At 41.7% G+C, this 19,083-nt stretch overlaps 1 protein-coding gene across 5 annotated transcripts in view; it reads left to right on the top strand.

The window, feature by feature from the left end:
- The window catches only part of FBXW2 (F-box and WD repeat domain containing 2), an 82,844-nt gene that overhangs the window by 83 nt on the left and 63,678 nt on the right, over positions 1–19,083 (top strand). For 2 of the 5 annotated variants that reach the window (XR_016211466.1, XM_002720504.6), the window contains exons 2-6: positions 86–194; positions 5,954–6,463; positions 14,677–14,871; positions 17,223–17,356; positions 18,786–18,872. Coding sequence is in view for 4 of the 5 variants with exons in the window: in XM_002720504.6 (XP_002720550.1) it covers positions 5,974–6,463; positions 14,677–14,871; positions 17,223–17,356; positions 18,786–18,872 (906 nt within the window). In the remaining variant the exon portion in view is untranslated. The remainder of the gene's footprint in view (positions 1–85; positions 195–5,953; positions 6,464–14,676; positions 14,872–17,222; positions 17,357–18,785; positions 18,873–19,083) is intronic. The other 3 variants (XM_070056131.2, XM_089301660.1, XM_008273380.5) reach the window with 3 other exon arrangements.

Below are 19,083 nucleotides of genomic sequence, written 5' to 3'. Positions count from 1 at the left end.
CGGGGCGGGGTGGGGGGGATCTCGAGTGTCCGCGCCCCTGCTGACCCGCTGCGCTTCGGGCTGTTTGTCTTTCTCTTCCCTGCAGGCGCCATGGCTGCGGAGCGGACCCGGCCGCTGCGAGGCTCTGGCGGCCCGAGCGCGCCTAGTCGGTGTGAACCCGGCGCGAGGTCCCAGGCCCCGGGGCACTCGCTCAGGTCAGTGCCGCGCGGAACACGGCTCCGGGAGCCGAGGGCCTGGGAGCGACGAAGGGGTTGAAGGGATGTGGAGTTCATCTTAAGGGATGGGGAAATTGGGTCTCACAGTTAACTGCCTCCTCCTGCCTCAGTTTCCTTATCTGCGAGAGGAGTTAACAATGATGCCCGGGGCTACCAGGAATTTGAAAGATTAGGAAGCTTGGAGAGATGGTTTATGAGGTACAGAGCGGCGTACTAATATGAGGGCCTGCGCCATAATTGTGGGTATGCCATGGAAACAGGTGTGTATGTGGGGTGCTGCGTGAGCACAGGCAAAGAACACATCGGTGCTAAGTAATAGCGGTAGCTGGCTTTTATCATGGGCTTCCAGCGTGCCGGGAACCGTACTAAACGTTTTACTGCATTATCCTGTTTAATCCTGCCGGAAACCCTTGTGAGTAGTGCTGTTCAGGGCTACGTTTTCCAAGTGAGGAAAGTGGACTTCAGATCGGTGGGGTGATTTGCCCAAAGGTCACCCAGCAGAAAGCGGAGTTGCAGAGCCCGTATTTTACAATCTAAACTCGTACTTGTGTTCTTTCCCAGCTGTCTGAGGTTCCTCTTAAAACCGGAGGCTGTTTTTAGGGAGTTTATTCACGTGGCTTTAAATTCAAAATAGTGTACGATCAAAAGGGACCCCACATCCCTGTTCCTCAGCTCTCCACTTCCCTCTGGAGGTAACCAGTGTTAAGGGTTTCTTGAATATCCAAAATGTATTTTAAGCGTATGTAAGTTGGAGAGTGTATACTGGTTTTCAAAGCCTGGGTGCTATGTAAGTGATTATGTTTGATATGAAAAGATTGGCAAGATAAAGCCTCCTTCCTGACAGCTGCGGATGTGTTGCTTTCATTCCTCACCAGGCCAGGCCTTGGTGGAATGTGGGGGTGGTGGTGCAGACATTCACCTGGTTTTGCCGAGAATGTCATGTCACTGATAAGACCTGGAGTTGTAGGCCCTGTGTTGTTTTGCTTTGGGAGGGTGGGCCCTTAGGCCGCCTGCTATATCCTGTGCAACTCTGGGAAAGCCCTTCTACGTCTTAGGCCATGAGTTTCCCCGTCTGTTAGTTAGGGCATTAGTATTGATCCCTTTCACAAGGTTGTGAAGATTAAATGAGATAATGTTTATGAGTAGTACTTCCATCTTTAAAACCAATATAAATATGAGACTGGCCTATGGGGGCAAATATGAGTTAAAGGCAGAATCAGAGACCAAACTCAGGCTCTCATCTCCCAGCTTAAGAGACTTCATAGCTCCACCCACTTCCTCAGAGCTCTGTGATTGTTATTATTGTTAATGTTTAGTCTGAGGTGGGGAAAAATAAAAGGTCAAGACAGCAGGGTATGTGGGTAAGGGGGGAGAAAAAGGCACTTAGTGAGAAATTATAGCCTCAAGTCAGTAACTGCCCTTCGTTGTAAAATTATGCTCCCAGTAAGTTTGAGTCTGTGAGTTTTTCTTCTAGATGTTTTTAAGAGAAACTTTGCCATAAGATCATAGGATTCAAAGGGACCCATCCAGCCTCAGTGTCACAGAAAGCTTGCCTGCCAAGTATTCCTAGTAATAAAGCTAACAGCAAATACCATGTCAGTTATCCTGGACTGGGGACTGTGCTGAGCAGATTCCTGCCTTATTGCTGGTTCTCACAGAGCTGGAGTTGAGTGACAGCTTCCATTTCACAGATGACAGGCGAAGGTTAGAAGTGCGTGAGCATGCCCCTGATCGCACAGGAAGCAGCTTAGTCAGTAAAAGGTTCAGCTGACTGCAGTGCATTTTCGTTTGTCTGGTTCTGTCTCCATATCCAGCAGTCTTGACTGTTCGTAGGAATGGGAAGCTCACCATTCTGGAGGCAGCTTCTCCATTGTTGTGAAGTTCTGATGATTTAAAAGCTCCTTCTTACACTGAATTGAAATCCCATTTCCTGAGCTCCCCCCTGGGGACCATGTGCTACCAGTACATGATATTCCTAGAGACTCTGAGAGTTCAGTTTAGATCTGTGACCTCACCAAAGTCCCTTCCAAAACTAGTTGATTCTTTTAAAAGAGTAAAACTTGGTGACTTAAAAAAATCTTTCTTTTTCTTTTTAATTTGAAAGCATAAGCTCCCATTCACTAGTTCATTCCCCAAATGCCCACAAAGGCCAGGGCTGGCCCAGAGTGAGGAGCCCAATCCAGCTGTTGGCCCATGCGAGTGGTAGGAACCCAATTACTTGAGCCATTACCACTGCCTCCCAGGGTCTGCATTAATGAGAAGCTGGAGTCAGGAGCTGGAGCTAGGAATTGAACCCAGATACTCTGATATGGGATGCAGGCATCTTAATTGCTAAGCTAAATACCCACTCGCTATTTAATAGTGCATTCTGCGGAGTTGTAGGACCTATTCTTCTTCTTTTGAAATACCTTTTTCAAAATAGAGATGAAGAACTGGGAAACTACCCCTACACGGTTGAACAGTTTCTTTTTTTTTTTTTGACAGGCAGAGTGGACAGTGAGAGAGAGAGAGACAGAGAGAAAGGTCTTCCTTCTGCCGTTGGTTCACCCTCCAATGGCCGCTGCGGCTGGCGCGCTGCAGCCAGTGCACTGCGCTGATCCGAAGCCAGGAGCTATGTGCTTCTCCTGGTCTCCCTTACGGGTGCAGGGCCCAAGCACTTGGGCCATCCTCCACTGCACTCCCTGGCCACAGCAGAGAGCTGGCCTGGAAGAGGGGCAACCGGGAAAGAATCTGGCGCCCCGACCGGGACTAAAACCCGGTGTGCCGGCGCCGCTAGGCGGAGGATTAGCTTAGTGAGCCACGGCACCAGCTTGTCCAACTCTTACACTACTGATTGAAACTTTTGGCCAGCGCCGTGGCTCACTAGGCTAATCCTCCGCCTGCGGCGCCGGCACACCGGGTTCTAGTCCCAGTCGGGGCACCGGATTCTGTCCTGGTTACCCCTCTTCCAGGCCAGCTCTCTGCTGTGGCCAGGGAGTGCAGTGGAGGATGGCCCAAGTGCTTGGGCCCTGCACCCCATGGGAGACCAGGAGAAGCACCTGGCTCCTGCCATCAGATCAGCGCAGTGCACTGGCTGCAGCGCGCCAGCCGCGGCGGCCAGCCATTGGAGGGTGAACCAACGGCAGAAGGAAGACCTTTCTCTCTGTCTCTCTCTCTCTCACTGTCCACTCTGCCTGTAAAAAAAAAAAAAAAAGAGTTGGACAAAAAGCTTTGTAAGTTAGAGTAATCAGAAATGGTTGGTGACCAATGAAAAGTTTGTCCCATAATTTTCAGAGGTGCCATGGGCATATTAACTTGCATGTTGTAGGATGTCTCTCAGGTATTGATGAGTGTGGGAACATGATAATGTTTTATATGTGTTTTTGTCTTGTGGCCATTTAAATAACTAAACATTTCTATGACAGATGTGTGTCATAGTGAGTGTGTGTGTGAGAATTGGCAAATGCTTTCCACACTTTTCTCTATAAAAATTGATTTGGGGCCAGTGTTTTGGTGTATGTTTTTAATTGGTCAGTATTAATTAGCTGTTATGACATTGTGCAGATACCCACAGAAAATGGCTCTTTTATTTTGTGATTATTTTAAAAGAAATTGTCTAGAAATGTTATAGAGACTGGTAGGATTGAGAGGAAGGAGGGAGCTTGTTATCTTTTGATAACTTGAGAAAACTTGTCGAGAACTGATAATTTTTTGGCAGCCAAGTAAACGCTTCATATAAATTATAGCTCCTCTCTAGTCTAAACCCTTTGGCTTCCAGAGTATTAATTTTGAGTCCAGTCACAGTTCCAGAAACTGAACGTACAAAATAGCAGATGATGTGATTGGAAGATCTGGTTACCTCTCCTAATAAATCAGAATGCTTTCTGTCCAAGAATGTTCTTGCCAGATTTGATAGTGGAAAGTTAGTGATTTTTTACTCACTTTATATTAACAAGTTGGAAGATGAAATGCTGCTTTTTTGTGTAGACCTAGGTGATCTAGGTGACATGTCTGAGGAGGAATTTATCTTCCTTTTCCACATTAATTTAAACATAAATTTTTAATCAGTTTGACAGTCTTGTAAGACATTGTATAATCAGATTGGAAGCAAAGTTTTTTTTTTTTTTCTTCTTTTTTTTTAAATCATGGAAATGTCCAAACTTAAGAAAGTAAAGAGAATAACCCTTGTGTACCCATCACCCATCATTAACATCTGTCAACACATGACCAGTCTTGGGGAAGATGGGTTTATTTATTGGTTTACTTTTTTTTTTTGACAGGCAGAGTGGACAGTGAGAGAGAGAGAGAGAGAGAGAGAAAGGTCTTCCTTTTGCCGTTGGTTCACCCCCCCCCCCCCCCAATGGCCGATCGCGCTGATCTGAAGCCAGGAGCCAGGTGCTTCTCCTGGTCTCCCATGCGGGTGCAGGGCCCAGGGACTTGGGCCATCCTCCACTGCACTCCTGGGCCACAGCAGAGAGCTGACCTGGAAGAGGGGCAACCAGGACAGAATCCGGTGCCCCGACTGGGACTAGAACCCGGTGTGCCGGCGCCGCAAGGCAGAGGATTAGCCTAGTGAGCCTCGGCACCGGCGACAATATTGGTTTACTTTATTTTTTGTTCTCTTTTCGTTAAGTTTAGTTCCTACTGTTAAGAGTGAGTTGACACCTGTTGACACTAATACAAGATACTTAAAAAAATATTGTTCTGGTTAGTCCTGGAGCAATTTGTCACTCTTCTAAAGGGAAACTGGTATAATCACATAGACATGGTACCCCCGATCTGTTACCAGGTTTTGGTTCTTCCTGTTGGCACTGACTTCAGAAAGACAGCTTCATGTATTGATCTTAAAGTCGTTAGCTTCCAGTCTGTTCCCCTATTTTAATAGCTCTGTGACTGTTGGCAGTCATTTACTTTAACCTATAGATTTTGCATCTGCAAAATGAAGATGATGATACCTGGCTGTTGTTGTTTTGCAAGCATTGGGATTATTAATTTGCCTTATTTGTGCAGATTTTTGGGACCCTCGTGACTCTTTGGGGCACATGGTTAAGAATTATCACCGGTTCATGTGATATAAAAATGGACTATGTAAGAACTTGGTAATTCATGTTCTAACTGGCGGTGTCATCAAGGAGGTAGAAGAACCAGAATACCAGAGGCATATCACTTAGTTCAGCTGCTTAGTTTTCTTCCCCAGACCTTGTCATCTGAGCATCTACTGCAAAAGCAAGTAGTCATCTCTGTGATGATGGTGACAGGTGTGATTGTGCCTCACAAGTTAACTAATATCTTAGAGGGTTGATCCAGAGACTTAATTTTTCTGGTTGCACATCCCAATGCTTATTTTTGTGTTTTAGTGCCCAATAGCATGTGTTAAGGAATCTGTTAAGGAAATAGTTTTATAATGGTTTCGATGGGGGAGATGTATTATAGATCACACTGTTTCATCATGAATGTGTACTTTGTAAATTTTTTACTGTAAAGGTGCATGTAGCATGTGATAGGCTTCTAAGGAACAAGTCAAACAGAAACATTGGTGTTTTGAAGATCATGATTTGTTAAAGTGTGTTTTCTCAAATGTGTTTTTTATGTGCATGGAAAATTTTCAGATAAATGTAGTGTATTAACTGTAAAGTTATAATTGTAACTGAGTTGAAATGCCAAGTTTTTTACACTAATTTTTAATACTTCGTTTGTTAGCAGTCTTGCTTGAATGGTCTTTTTGAGCAGAACTAATACAATATTTTGATGTGCCACAGGTAAATTTTTCCATAACCTTATGGAGAGAAAGGACTTTGAGACATGGCTTGATAACATTTCTGTTACATTTCTTTCTCTGACGGACTTGCAGAAAAATGAAACTCTGGATCACCTGATTAGTCTGAGTGGGGCAGTCCAGCTCAGGCATCTCTCCAATAACCTGGAGACCCTCCTCAAGCGGGACTTCCTCAAACTCCTTCCCTTGGAGCTCAGTTTTTATTTGTTAAAATGGCTCGATCCTCAGACTTTACTCACATGCTGCCTCGTCTCTAAACAGTGGAATAAGGTGATAAGTGCCTGTACAGAGGTGTGGCAGACTGCGTGTAAAAATTTGGGCTGGCAGATAGATGATTCTGTTCAGGACGCTTTGCACTGGAAGAAGGTTTATTTGAAGGCTATTTTAAGAATGAAGCAACTGGAGGACCATGAAGCCTTTGAGACCTCGTCATTAATTGGACACAGTGCCAGAGTGTATGCACTTTACTACAAAGATGGACTTCTCTGTACAGGTGAGAGCCCTGGAGCTTTTGCTGTTTGACTTTGTACACTTTTAAAAGCAAGCATTACATAACATGTGTAATAACTATTAAAATTTAGAATTCAGTATGTGATCTTGCAATTAGAATGGACTTGGATTTCTACATATAATCGGTGCCCACATTTTAGGCAATCTATTTTGACAGGCAATGTAAGTAATTCTTAAGCAATGTTTAGAATAGTCCTAGGCAATTTTATTGATGATCCCAAAGCCTATTTACTTGCATCAAATATATAGAGGTATGTGGTATTCTTTTTTCATCTAAGATAATTTCTAGTAAATGTTTGTGTATTACCTAAACTGCATAGTTGTCATTTAAAATAAATCTAAACTATTCCTTTATGTAAATATATCATCATGATTTACCCATTTCCATATTAGTACATATTCAAGTTATTTGCATTTTTATGAATATTTTTGTTTATATTACTCTTTTCTCCCCTTAAATTATTTATTTGAGTCAGAAGTCTAAAAGTAGAATCACCAGATCCAGAAGTGAATGGTTTTATCTGTAGCGGCCTTTCCAGGTAGATTGAATTGATGCCATGCCCATTGCAAGCTCGTGAATAATTTGTTTATCCCTTAGAGTATCCCACTGGTCTTAATCTTTTTAATTAAGAGTTGTGTGATTTCTCAGTATTGTTTAAAAATTGCATTTACTTGTTCATAAATTGTACATTTTCCCATGTGGTAGTATATTCTCTGAAATGCTATACACTTTACCAGTTTTCTAAAATAAATATTTATCTAAGGCATTGCATGGTTTGTCATCCTGAATTCATTCCATATGTATTTTATTTTCTCTGTTTTATGAGCCTGATTAGTAGAACAGTATCTATTTGTCTGTACTTCGATGTACTTTCCCAGTTGTGATGACTTTTCCATGTCCTTTTCGCCTCATGATCTATGGCAGGTGTTTTTCTTTTAAGATTAAGATGCAATATTGTCTTGGAGCTTAGAGTTCTTTCTCATTCAGGTACATACTGGCAGGTGACTCATTGTTTTCAGGACCACTTCTAGTTTATTATTTTCTTCTTTCATCAAACTTCATTTTTGAAATTCCATAAAGCATAATAACTTGGAACAGAGGTAAATAGGAAATGTTCACTGAATTCTCTATCTGGAAAGTTAGTATCTACAATAAGTGGAGTCTACCCTTTGTTTTAAGATTATTCTCTAGATGGACCTGTGTGTTATTTTTATTCTAAGTGAATTCAACAGGTTTTCATATTGAAAATTATGCTGTGGCTATTGAAAATGATCTAAAGCATTGATTTAATTTTCTAATAGCAGCAACCCTGAGACTTGACTTGTGAGAGAAGTACTTGTTACACAATTACATATGTTTTGTGTCATGTTGTTTCTTAAGAGCTTGAATTTTCACTGTGGTTTAGTTGTGAAATCCTGAATTTGGCAGCAAGTTTACAGTGACTTAGATTAGTACCTTGAACAAATAGTAAGAAAGTTTTACCAGAGACAGTGACGGCTAATGTGAATGACTGACATGGTACAGATTAAGCTAGTCCTCTTCTGCAGTTTATGAAATGTTGAGAAAGGGACTCATTATTCCTTGTGATACTCAGTATTTATGAAATGCTTACCATTTGGAAGGCAATATGAGGGCACACACAGATGGATCACAGCAGTTCTTTTCCTTAGAGAACGTATACATTGGAATCAGGATGTGACCTTCCTTGGGTGAAAGTCTCTGTGTGGATTGTGGCAAAGCAGAAAACACCTGGCTTTCTAAAGAGTGTAGCTGCCGCCTCATTGTAGTGAAGTCGTGTCATGTGGGTTTCACATTCAGAGTTGCCAAATTTGAATTTTTAAGCGAAGTGTCAGATTTTTTTTTTTAAAGTATGGATCTTCAAAAGGTTCTTGAGTGTGATTATGAAAAAAACTATGCATGGGTTTCAGAAATTTTTTGCACCAAAATAGATTTATCTTTTTAATTCCATATTCATGAACTTTTTGAAGTACTCTTGTATTGATTTTAAATATTAATGATACTTTAAAAATACTGTGGTTGAGTCATGTTCAACCTGTAAGCTGCTGTATTATGACCTCTGATTTATGGTTGAATAATAAAATCAAGAGCTATACAAGAGCTAAAATGATGCAGTTAAATTATATGGAATAAAAACCACGTGATTGTTCAGAGGAAGGAATAATTTCTTCCATCTGGGAAACGTGAGCGGTGTTTACGTTGGGGCCTGAGGCACTGCATAGTTTTTAGAGAGCTGAGATACAGAATATGGGCTTTCTGATAGGAAGGAAAGGCAAAGGCATAGAAGGGGCTAAGAAGCATGGAACATGTAGGAAGAAAGTAGAGAGAATTCATTTTAGTGGGACTATTCGAATATCACGGAGTCTTGGAATGTAATCTGAAGAAATAGGCTGTGTTGTGAAGTGTCTTGAGTCCTGGGAACATGAGTTTGGACAGTCTGTAAGCAAAAGAGTCATGAAAGTTTTCTGAGCAGAAAAAGGTTCAGGGTTAGAGCTTTCTACTTCAAGTAGACCAATATTTCTTACTTGTGTCAGATCCAATTCTTTGTATAATACTTTTTATAGTGTCTATTCAGAGAAATAAGTTATCTGTACAAAACACATTTTAAAAGTCAATATAATGCCTAAACTCTGGTACCAAGGAGAAATAAGAGGACTGTAATTAAAATACTACGTGCACATCTAAAACTGTGATGCTAAGCCTGGATATACAAGAAGACATGAAGTAATCACATGTTTGCATTTATGTGTGCTGTCATCATGAACTTGACAGTTATAAATGCATGCTGCATTTGTGTCAAAGAACCGTCAGTGATATGATCTTCCCAGTGCGTGAAAAATTTCACAAAATTGCCAACAAAGCAATTACCTTCAATTTATCTGGCAGTTGCAGTCATAAAAAATTCATTACGAAGTTACACTACAAATATGCTTTGTGGGACAGGTTCTAGATTTAAATAACTAAAAATAATCTCCATACTTATGAATATCTGGCATAATTATCAGGAAGTCATATAAAATGCAAAACCATTCTTTTTTGTGCTGAGATAGTACACAGTATCCAACATTCCTGGTTTCTGCCCAGTAGCTACCAGTAATGCTCCCTCCTCCATCGTCATGACGACGGAAACCACCTCCACACATTTCTAAATTTTTTTCTAAGGAGTTGATGTGACTCTTATTGAGACCTCTTAAGAGAGGTCTCAGAACCTCTTAGGTTTGAGCTTTCAAATTACTCTCAGCCTGATACAGTTTAGGTTAGGAAAGAGGGGTCTAGAGTTAGGATAGTAGAAGCAGAGGTTTTAAAAGGGAGCAGTGGAATAGAACAGCTGTTAAAGTAGAATTGACAGGATTTGGCAGTGGTTTAGTGTGGCAAGGGGAAGAGAGATTTCAGAAGTGGTTAAAGTTTCTAGCCTTAAGAAAATAATAGCCTGGGAAGATAGCAGTTCCAATAACGAGACTAGAAAATGAAGACATTTGAGGCAGGTGCCGTGACTCACTAGGTTAATCCTCCACCTGCGACGCCAGCACCCCAGGTTCTAGTCCTGGTCGGGGCACTAGATTCTGTCCTGGTTGCCCCTCTTCCAGTCCAGCTCTCTGCTGTGGCCCAGGAAGGCAGTGGAGGATGGCCCAAGTGCTTGGGCCCTGCACCCACATGGAAGACCAGGAGGAAGCACCTGACTCCTGGGTTTGAATCTGCGCGGTGCGCCGGCCGTAGCAGCCATTTTGGGGGTAAACCAACGGCTAAAGGAAGACCTTTCTCTCTCTCTCTCTCACTGTCTAACTCTGCCTGTCAAAAAAAAAAAAAAAAAAAAAAAAGAAGAAAAAGAAAATGAAGACATTTGAGAGGGTAGATGGAGTTCAGTTGGGATGAACTGAATTCAGTTGCCTGTTCTATATATTTAAGTGGATACGCCACAGTATTTAGCAATACCGGGTCTGGGCTTGGAATATTCAGAGCTAGACAGAAAGCTTTAGGAGTCAGTCACATCCCAGCTGTGGCTGAAACAGTGAAATTTTAAAAGGAGATTTAGAGATGGGAGAGAATAGAGCTATTTGAAGAGTATACTTAGACCAAGGAGAGAGGTGAAGGGACCAGAACAGGGATGAAGAGTACCTAGAGCAGGAGGCTCGCCTGTTAAAGAGGCACTGTGATGTATATTCATTTGGTCAGCAGAGGCCGGTGCTTCCGAGAGGGGGTTGAGAGCTGAGATCTGAGATCTTATTCTACTAGTTAAATATTTAAACTTAAACTTGATAAGATAGCCTGCTCCATTTGGGTTACAGCTCATTTTCCTGTCTATCTTTGTACATACTCATCTTTTGTTTTCAAGAGGATTTTTTTTTCTCATGAAATGTAAAAGTCCACATTTATTGAATCGTCCATCACCTGTAGACTGCATCAGCCTCTGAAAACAAGTTGAGTTGGTTGATGCGGTAAGTGGGAGTCCAGAGGAGAGGTCAACGTAAAGCCAGAAAAGGGTTGAGAATTGTGGCTGCTAAGTGATTACCAATTAGGAATAGACTTGTACCCCCTGAATAATGGAACTTAATCTGGTTATTATTATTTTAAGATGTTTTTATTTTACTTGACAGGTAGAGCCACAGAGAGAGGGAGAAACAGAAAGATCTTCTATCAGCTAGTTCACTCCCCAAATGGCCAAATAGCCACAACGCAGACCAAAGCCAGGATGTTCATCTGGGTCTACCATGTGGGTGCTGGGGCCCAAGCACTTGGACCATCCTCTGCTGCCTTTCCAGGCACATTAGCAGGGAGCTGGATCAGAAATGGAGCAGCCAGGACTCCATCCCACGCCCACATGGGATCCGGGCATTGCAGATGGTAGCCTAACCTGCTACGTCACAATGCTGGCCCCCTGATTGTTTTTGACAACATTTTCCTGTATAAACTAGTTAAATAATTAGTTTGGAAAATTTCTTCCTAGTATGTTTTGTTTTTTTTCCAAATTGTGGTAAAGCATGCATTATAAAATTTGTCCTTTTTAAGTGTGCTGTCTGTGTCATTAAGTACATCGTGCAACTATTAGCTTCAACCATGTAGAGCTTCTTTCATCTTCCCAAACTGAACTGTACCACATAAATACTTAACTGCCCAGTCACCCTCCCCCTAGCCAGTGACCACCCCCATTCTACTTTCTGTCTGCATTTCATCTGTTCTAGGAACCTCATGTTAGTGGAATAATGCAGTGTTCTTTTGTGACTGGCCTGTTTCACTTAGTTTGATATACTCAGTGTTCCTCTGTGTCATACCGTGTGTCAGAATTTCATTTCTTTTTAAGATTAAATAATGTTGTGTTGTACAAATAGGCGTATACCACATTTTGTTTATCCTTTCCCCTAGTTTATCCAGCCATCTTGCCTCCAGTTTTGCCATTCCCCCAAATCATTTTCCACGATGCAGTGATCTTTCAGAAATGCAAATAAGGTCTGGTTAAACATCCCCTTGACCCAGTTCTCCAGCCTGACTTTGTCACTGTTTCACAGTCAGACTGAACTGTTTTTATAACCAGTGTTCATGTTTTAGGCAATGCATTTTGACAAACCTTGTCTATAATCCTCGATCCTTAGAAGTTCTTTATTAATTGACCACACGTATTTTTGTAATATATAGAGATGCATAGTAGGAAGGTTAATAGGTATAACCCAGGGATTGGCAAGCTATAGACTGTGGACCACATCCAGCAGAACAGAGTAATTTCAGCAGACTGTGTCTTCCAGAGCCCGAAATAGGTACCGTCTGGTCTTTTATGGAAGTTTTGCCAACTTCTAGTATATACTGTTCCTTTTTCTTTTCTTTTTTTTTTTTTTTTTAACCTCGAAATTCCTTCCTCAAACAATTCCATACTAAAAACAAGAGAAGTGTAGTTGAGGAGCCAGTCGTGCTGGCTTCTAAGGCATGTTCTTTCCCCCTTCCCAGAAACCCTTTGTTTAAGGAATACAAACATCATATAATTCATAAATACAATTTTAGGAATATAGTGATTCTTCCCACTCTACCTGCACTCCCACGCTTCTTCCTCCTCTTCCTCCCATTTCCATTTTTTTATTTTTTACTAAGATCTATTTTCAATTAACTTTATGTACATAAGATTAACTCTATACTAATTAAAGAGTTCAACAAATAGTATGAAAAAAAATGTTCTTCAGTCAAGATGGACTGTTCAAAGTCATTGCATCTCAAGCTGTCATTTTTGCTTCTATAGATTACCTTTTAAAAAGTGCTCTATTAGTTACCACAGATCAGGGAGAACATGTGGTATCTGTCCTTTTGGGGCTGGCTTATTTTACTTAAGTGTAATGTTTTCCAGTTGCATTCATTTTGTTCTAAGGCATGTTTGCATTCGTGTTTGTAGAACGTGTACATGAGGACTGTTCAGTTTCATGAGGCCTTTTCTCTTTTTATCCCCTCCTCGTATTTGCTGTGCAGACTATCTAGACCTGTGCTATCCAGTGAGGTAGCCATTGGTCCCTGTGGCTTTTGAATAGTTGAGCTGTGGCTAAACCAACTTGTGATGTGAAATATGAAATGCCAGACTTAGAAGACAGATTGTAAAAGAATATAAAATTTCTCAATAAATTTTATACTGATTATATGTTAAAATGATAATATTTTTTACATTTACTTAGATAATTATTTTCATTCATTTACACTTTTTTAGTACATTTTAAATTACATATATGGTGTGCATTATATTTCTGTTGGGCAGCGTTGTTTTAGACCATTGATTTTCAAAATACTGATGAGTTAGAGTAGCCTGGAAATTTTAAGATTATTGGATTCTACCTAAGGTAGCCTAAATTAGAATCTCTTAGATTCTAAATTAGAATTCTCTTAGAGCCCTGTTTGTGTGTTTTGATAAAAGAACCCTCATGGTTCTGATCTCTCCTGTCCATTGAGAATCACCAGCCAAGTCTTACAAAATAGCAGGGTGACAAATACATTCATCATTTCAGTGTTCAAGCTCTTTCATAAGTGGTAACTATTTTTCATTTTCTGAAACAATGGCCCTTTATGAAAGGTGGAATTGTGGCTGACTTTGTGAAGTCTTTTCAGCTTTTAGAAAACTGATGATTTAGTGCTTTCCTAGGGTACTATGTTTTTATTATAGTACCGATGTCTTTTTCTTTATTGAGTTTTATTAAAGGTAAATTGTGAGACATGAGTTAGTTATTAGGATTTTAAACTTAATTAAAACCAAGTCTTGATTTTTTTTTTATGTTACCTCTAACAGTGCACATGTGGCTGAAAATCTTTATATCTTTGTTCCTTTTTTTTTTTAAAGATTTATTTTATTTATTTGAAAGACAGAGTTATAGAGAGAGGTATAGACAGAGAGGGAGAGGTCTTCCATCCGATGGTTCACTCCCCAGATGACCGCAACGGCTGGAGCTGCGCCGATCCGAAGCCAGGAGCCAGAAGCTTCTTCCAGGTCTCCCATGTGGGTGCAGGGGCCCAAGGACTTGAGCCATCTTCTACTGCTTTCCCAGGCCATAGCAGAGAGCTAGATTGGAAGAGGAGCAGCCGGGACTAGAACCGGTGCCCATATGGGATGCCGGCGCGTCAGGCCAGGGTTTTAACCCACTGCGCCACAGCGCCAGCCCCCAAGTCTTGATTTTTTTTAATTAATTAATTTATTTGGAAGGCAGAGTTACAGAGAGGCAGAGGCAGGGAGAGAGAGAGAAGTTTTTCATCTGCTGACTCACTCCCCAGATGGCTGCAGTAGCCAGGCTGGAGCTGGGCCAATGTGAAGCCAGAAGCCAGGAGCTTCTTCCAGGTCTCCCACGCTGGTGCATAGGCCCAAACAGTTGGGCCATCTTCCGCTGCCCTCCCAGGCCATAGCAGAGAGCTGGATCGGAAGAGGAGCAGCCAGGACTCAAACCGGCACCCATATGGGATGCCGGCACTGCAGGCAGCAGCTTTACCCGCTACACCACCATGCCAGCCCCCACAGTGCATTCAGTGCATTTGACACTGTTTTCATGACTTAGCAAGTCATGCAACTGGGACTCTTCGTTCTTTGGTTTTCTCAGCCATAAAGTCAAAGTGCTGGAAAAGGTGACCATTAATGTTCTCTTTTAAGAATACTTTGGTTTGAAGATTGACTTTGTCTTTTTAATATGCCTTTTCTTATTAACCTCCCTGTTTTTCTCTTGAAGGGTCAGATGACTTGTCTGCAAAGCTGTGGGATGTGAGCACAGGGCAATGTGTTTATGGCATCCAGACCCACACTTGTGCAGCAGTGAAGTTTGACGAGCAGAAGCTTGTGACAGGCTCCTTTGACAACACTGTGGCGTGCTGGGAGTGGAGTTCTGGAGCCCGGACCCAGCACTTCCGGGGGCACACGGGGGCGGGTGGGTTGCCCTTTTTCAAGGGTTTTTAAAATTGCTCTAACCTCATCTTTAAAGCCATAGGCCAAGAATGTGAAACTTTTTTCCTTTTCCATTTATCCCGTCTTTCCCCCTTCTTCTTCCTCAGGCACTGCAGTTGCTCCCTTTATTCCAGTTAGTCGTATATGGGATGCTCTCCCCACTTTTGCTCTTCCCCTCCTGGCCCATTTACAAATTCTATCTACTCTTACGTTGGGAAGGGTAGTTCTCCCTCCTTCCTATTTCATTTATATAATGTTGAACAGTCAGTCATCTTTGCTTTTATCAGATTCCCTATCTCCAAATTTGAGTAAGTCCTGTGCTTGTAAATTCAGACCACTTTATTTGTGGAATTAAAGCAGAAAATCCTTTGGAGTGATGGTGGTTCCCAGGTTGTGTGGTCTATAGATTACATCTGGTTGGAGCTTGATTAACATCTGATTAAAAGGTAACCACCTAGAGATAAACAGATGATTGCATAGTCCCTAAGAAATATACAGGAGCCTTATTTTGCAGAGAACTGACTTCTTTAATATAGCCTTGAGATTTGAACTTCTCTCTCTCCTGTATTTTGGAGCTTTGTGTGGAAATCGTATTAAGCTATTTCCCAGACTTCTGTGCTGCAGCTCCCTTCTTCTTTTTGCATTTGCCCACTGCTTTAGCCTCTGAGAATCAGTCTCCACTCTTAAGCATCACGTTTGTGAACAGTCCTCTGTGAACAGGTTGGGCCCTCTGCTGTAAGATGCCCAGAACACCCATCATGCAAATAAGGGTGGTAATCCCGATTCCTCCCGGACTGTAGCTCTGTAGGACAAGGGCCCTGCCTGGCTTGTTTACCCTTGTGTCTTGAGTTTCTTGTACTTTATGTGCCTAGTACTCAATATTCTTTAATGTAAACTCAGCTTTAGTCTTTGCTGTCTGCTACCAATCGCTGGTTTTAGAGATTGACATTTGAAGGTGTATGGCTTAGTATGGAACTTACATATTACAGAGTGTAGTATTCCACAGTGTCAAAATGTACCATGACTTCTAGTGATTTTATTCCTGATCAACTTCGATCTAAAAAATTTTCTACTTGCTGTTCCCTGGACATTGCTGCCGCTTATCTTAACTCCATGTTTTTGCTGACCCCTCTACCTGCAGTATTCTTTCTTTTCTTGATAAACTCTGCTCATCCTTCAGGGCTCATCACCGTTATTGCCTCTTCCCTGAAGTCCTCCCTGATACCCCTGGGCAGAGTTAGTCATTCTCCTTGGTGTTCCCCTAGCAAGAGGTAAACATTTATTTTTTTCTGGACTCCCTCCTCAATCCCTAACTTAGAGTGTGTTCCTTAATTAAAGAAAGGAACAGTATCATTGTCTCTGCGTCCTTGGTGTTCCTGTAGAGCCCGACAGACATTTAAAAACAAGTATTTGAGTACTGGCTCTACTGCAGACACTAACTTAGGTGCTGGGATAGAGCCATAAAGAAATTGAGCCACTGTTTTGAGTGAATGCCTTAGTGTGACCTTTGAGATTCCCCCTCCCCCTTTGATTCTCTTTACATTGGCCTTTCTTGAGTCTGGGTACTGTTTTGCAACTTATATTCTTTATGTTTTGTCTTACTGTCAGTGCGTATCTGAGCAGGGCCAGTTATATTCTGTTTTCCTGCATAAAGTAGATAGCTTTGTGTAGTGTCAGGCAGGCAGGCAGGCCTGAGAAGGGATACCAATATCTCCAGTACTGGTTTTGCCCTACTTGAAAGCAAATACAAATACAAGAAATTGTATTGTTTCTGGAATGTTCCAAGCTTAAAATAATCTGTAATAATAGCAACAGTTTTTTTCTTTTTTAAAAGCTTTATTTGTTTGAAAAGCAGAGTTACAGATAGGGAGAGACAGAGAGAGAGAGAAAGACACAGACAGAGAATCGATCTTCCATTTGCTGGTTCACCCCCCAAGATGGCTGCACGGCCAGGTCTGGACCAGGCTGAAACTCCATCCGAGTCTCCCATGTGGTTGATAGGAGCCCAAGCACTTGGGCCATCTTCCTCTGCTTTTGCAGACATATTAGTAAAGAGTCAGATTGGAAGTAGAGCACCTGGGACTCGAATCAGTACCCATATAGCAATGGCTTCACCTGCTACACTACAATGCCAGCCCGGTAACAAGAATTTGAAATGGATTTTTTAAATCATAAAATTGCTAATGGAATAGTCCCATTCTTATAGTGGCTTTGGTTGGGAAATTATGTAATTGGGAAGCTAGGGAGACTAAATGTTATTGAACTCTTTTTTTTTTTTTTTTTTTACCACTGACAGAGGCATGTGTTTTAATTTTGTGTATCTGTATGTACTAGTGTTTAGCGTGGACTACAATGATGAACTGGATATCTTGGTGAGCGGCTCTGCAGACTTCACTGTGAAAGTATGGGCTTTATCTGCTGGGACATGCCTGAACACACTCACTGGGCACACGGAGTGGGTCACCAAGGTAGGAAGACTGAGAAGACATCTCTTTGATGGCAGACTTCTTGTGGGTGGTGGGAAGTGGGGGATGTGAATACTACCCTGTAAGTGGAAATTAATCCTAAGACAGAATAGTCATAATCACAAAGTTTGATGGTATACCCCAGTGACCAGCATGTAGAAGGTCTCAGTAGTTTAATCGATGAGTGACTTATGGACAGGGAAAAATGCCCATGATATCTGAACATTTTTAATGTGTTTATGCACCAGTATTTTTTTTTTTTTTTTTTTTTTTTTTTTTGACAGGCAGAGTGGACAGTGAGAGAGAGAGACAGAGAGAAAGGTCTTCCTTTGCCGTTGGTTCACCCTCCAATGGCCGCCGCTGCAGCCAGCGCACCGCGCTGATCCAATGGCAGGAGCCAGGATCCAGGTGCTTTTCCTGGTCTCCCATGGGGTGCAGGGCCCAAGCACCTGGGCCATCCTCCACTGCACTCCCTGGCCATAGCAGAGAGCCGGCCTGGAAGAGGGGCAACCGGGACAGAATCCGGCGCCCCGACCGGGACTAGAACCCGGTGTGCCGGCGTCGCAAGGTGGAGGATTAGCCTATTGAGCCACAGCGCCGGCTATGCACCAGTATTTTTAAGGAGATTATTTCTGATGAGATTGTGGGTGCTTTTTTGGAAGAACATTTTTGTCTTTTAATCAGAAAAGCAATTTCCATTTTGAAAAAAAGAATGCTTTTCAGTCTTGGAAAAAAGAAGTGAGGCTAAGAAAAGTTTACAAGACCTGTAGCAAAATATCATGATGTCTTCTAGTTCCAAAGGTTATTGTGGGGCTCACATGCAGCATTAATAGTGACTGTGCCATGTGATGCATTTCCTTGAACTTGAGGGTCTGAGGATACAGGAGCTAGAAAAATATACCCAGGCTTTACTCTTACAGATGTTAGTCTAGGAGGATAAATAGTTATTAAACAGTGATTTTAAATGATATAATTACAATTTGTGTTAATTTCTGTGAGAGTAACTAGTTCAAGGAAAGCTTTTTGAGAAGGTACAGACGTAAAAATCGAAAAGGTGGTAGCTGTGGAAAGAGTGCTTTAGAATGTGCAGTATGTGTACAGGGCTAGGGATAGGAAAGAACTTGGAACATTTGATGACCTGGAAGAAGGCCCTTGGAGCTATACTGTAGTCTGGGGAGATGAGTGGGTGTGTGCCCATCATATATGACTTACTAGTTCTCTCTTCCAGATTATAGGTAAGGTTAAATGCTGCCAGTATTGGATACTTGTAGATACTGCTAATAACAGAAATTTAGTAATGGGATTATAGTTTAGCTATTCTACAGTACTGTGTCATTTCAAGCTCATTTTCATATTTTAATTAAAAAAATGAAAATCACTATAGAAGACCATTAAACAGATGTTTCTGTAACATGGATGTTTATATTTGCAGGTGGTTTTGCAGAAGTGCAAAGTCAAATCTCTGTTGCATAGCCCTGGAGACTATATCCTCTTAAGCGCAGACAAATACGAGATCAAGGTCAGATTTTTTTTTTCTTCTATTAATTTGCCCCATCAAGAAAAACTGGCGACTATTAAGAAAATTAAAATGACATGGCAAAGAGAGAATACTCCACAGGGGAAAGTGAGAATGTCTTAGTCCAGTGTCTTAAATCCATCAGAATAGAACATGACTAGGGCGGCTTAAGGCACTACCTGGGGTGCTTGCATCCTATGTTGGAATGCCAATT

Source organism: Oryctolagus cuniculus, chromosome 1 (genome assembly GCF_051225735.1).
Source record: "Oryctolagus cuniculus isolate XC-2025 breed Fujian yellow rabbit chromosome 1, ASM5122573v1, whole genome shotgun sequence".
Lineage (NCBI taxonomy): Eukaryota > Metazoa > Chordata > Mammalia > Lagomorpha > Leporidae > Oryctolagus > Oryctolagus cuniculus.
The sequence above is the reverse complement of the archived record's forward strand: the minus strand, read 5'-3'. Positions and strand labels throughout refer to the sequence as shown.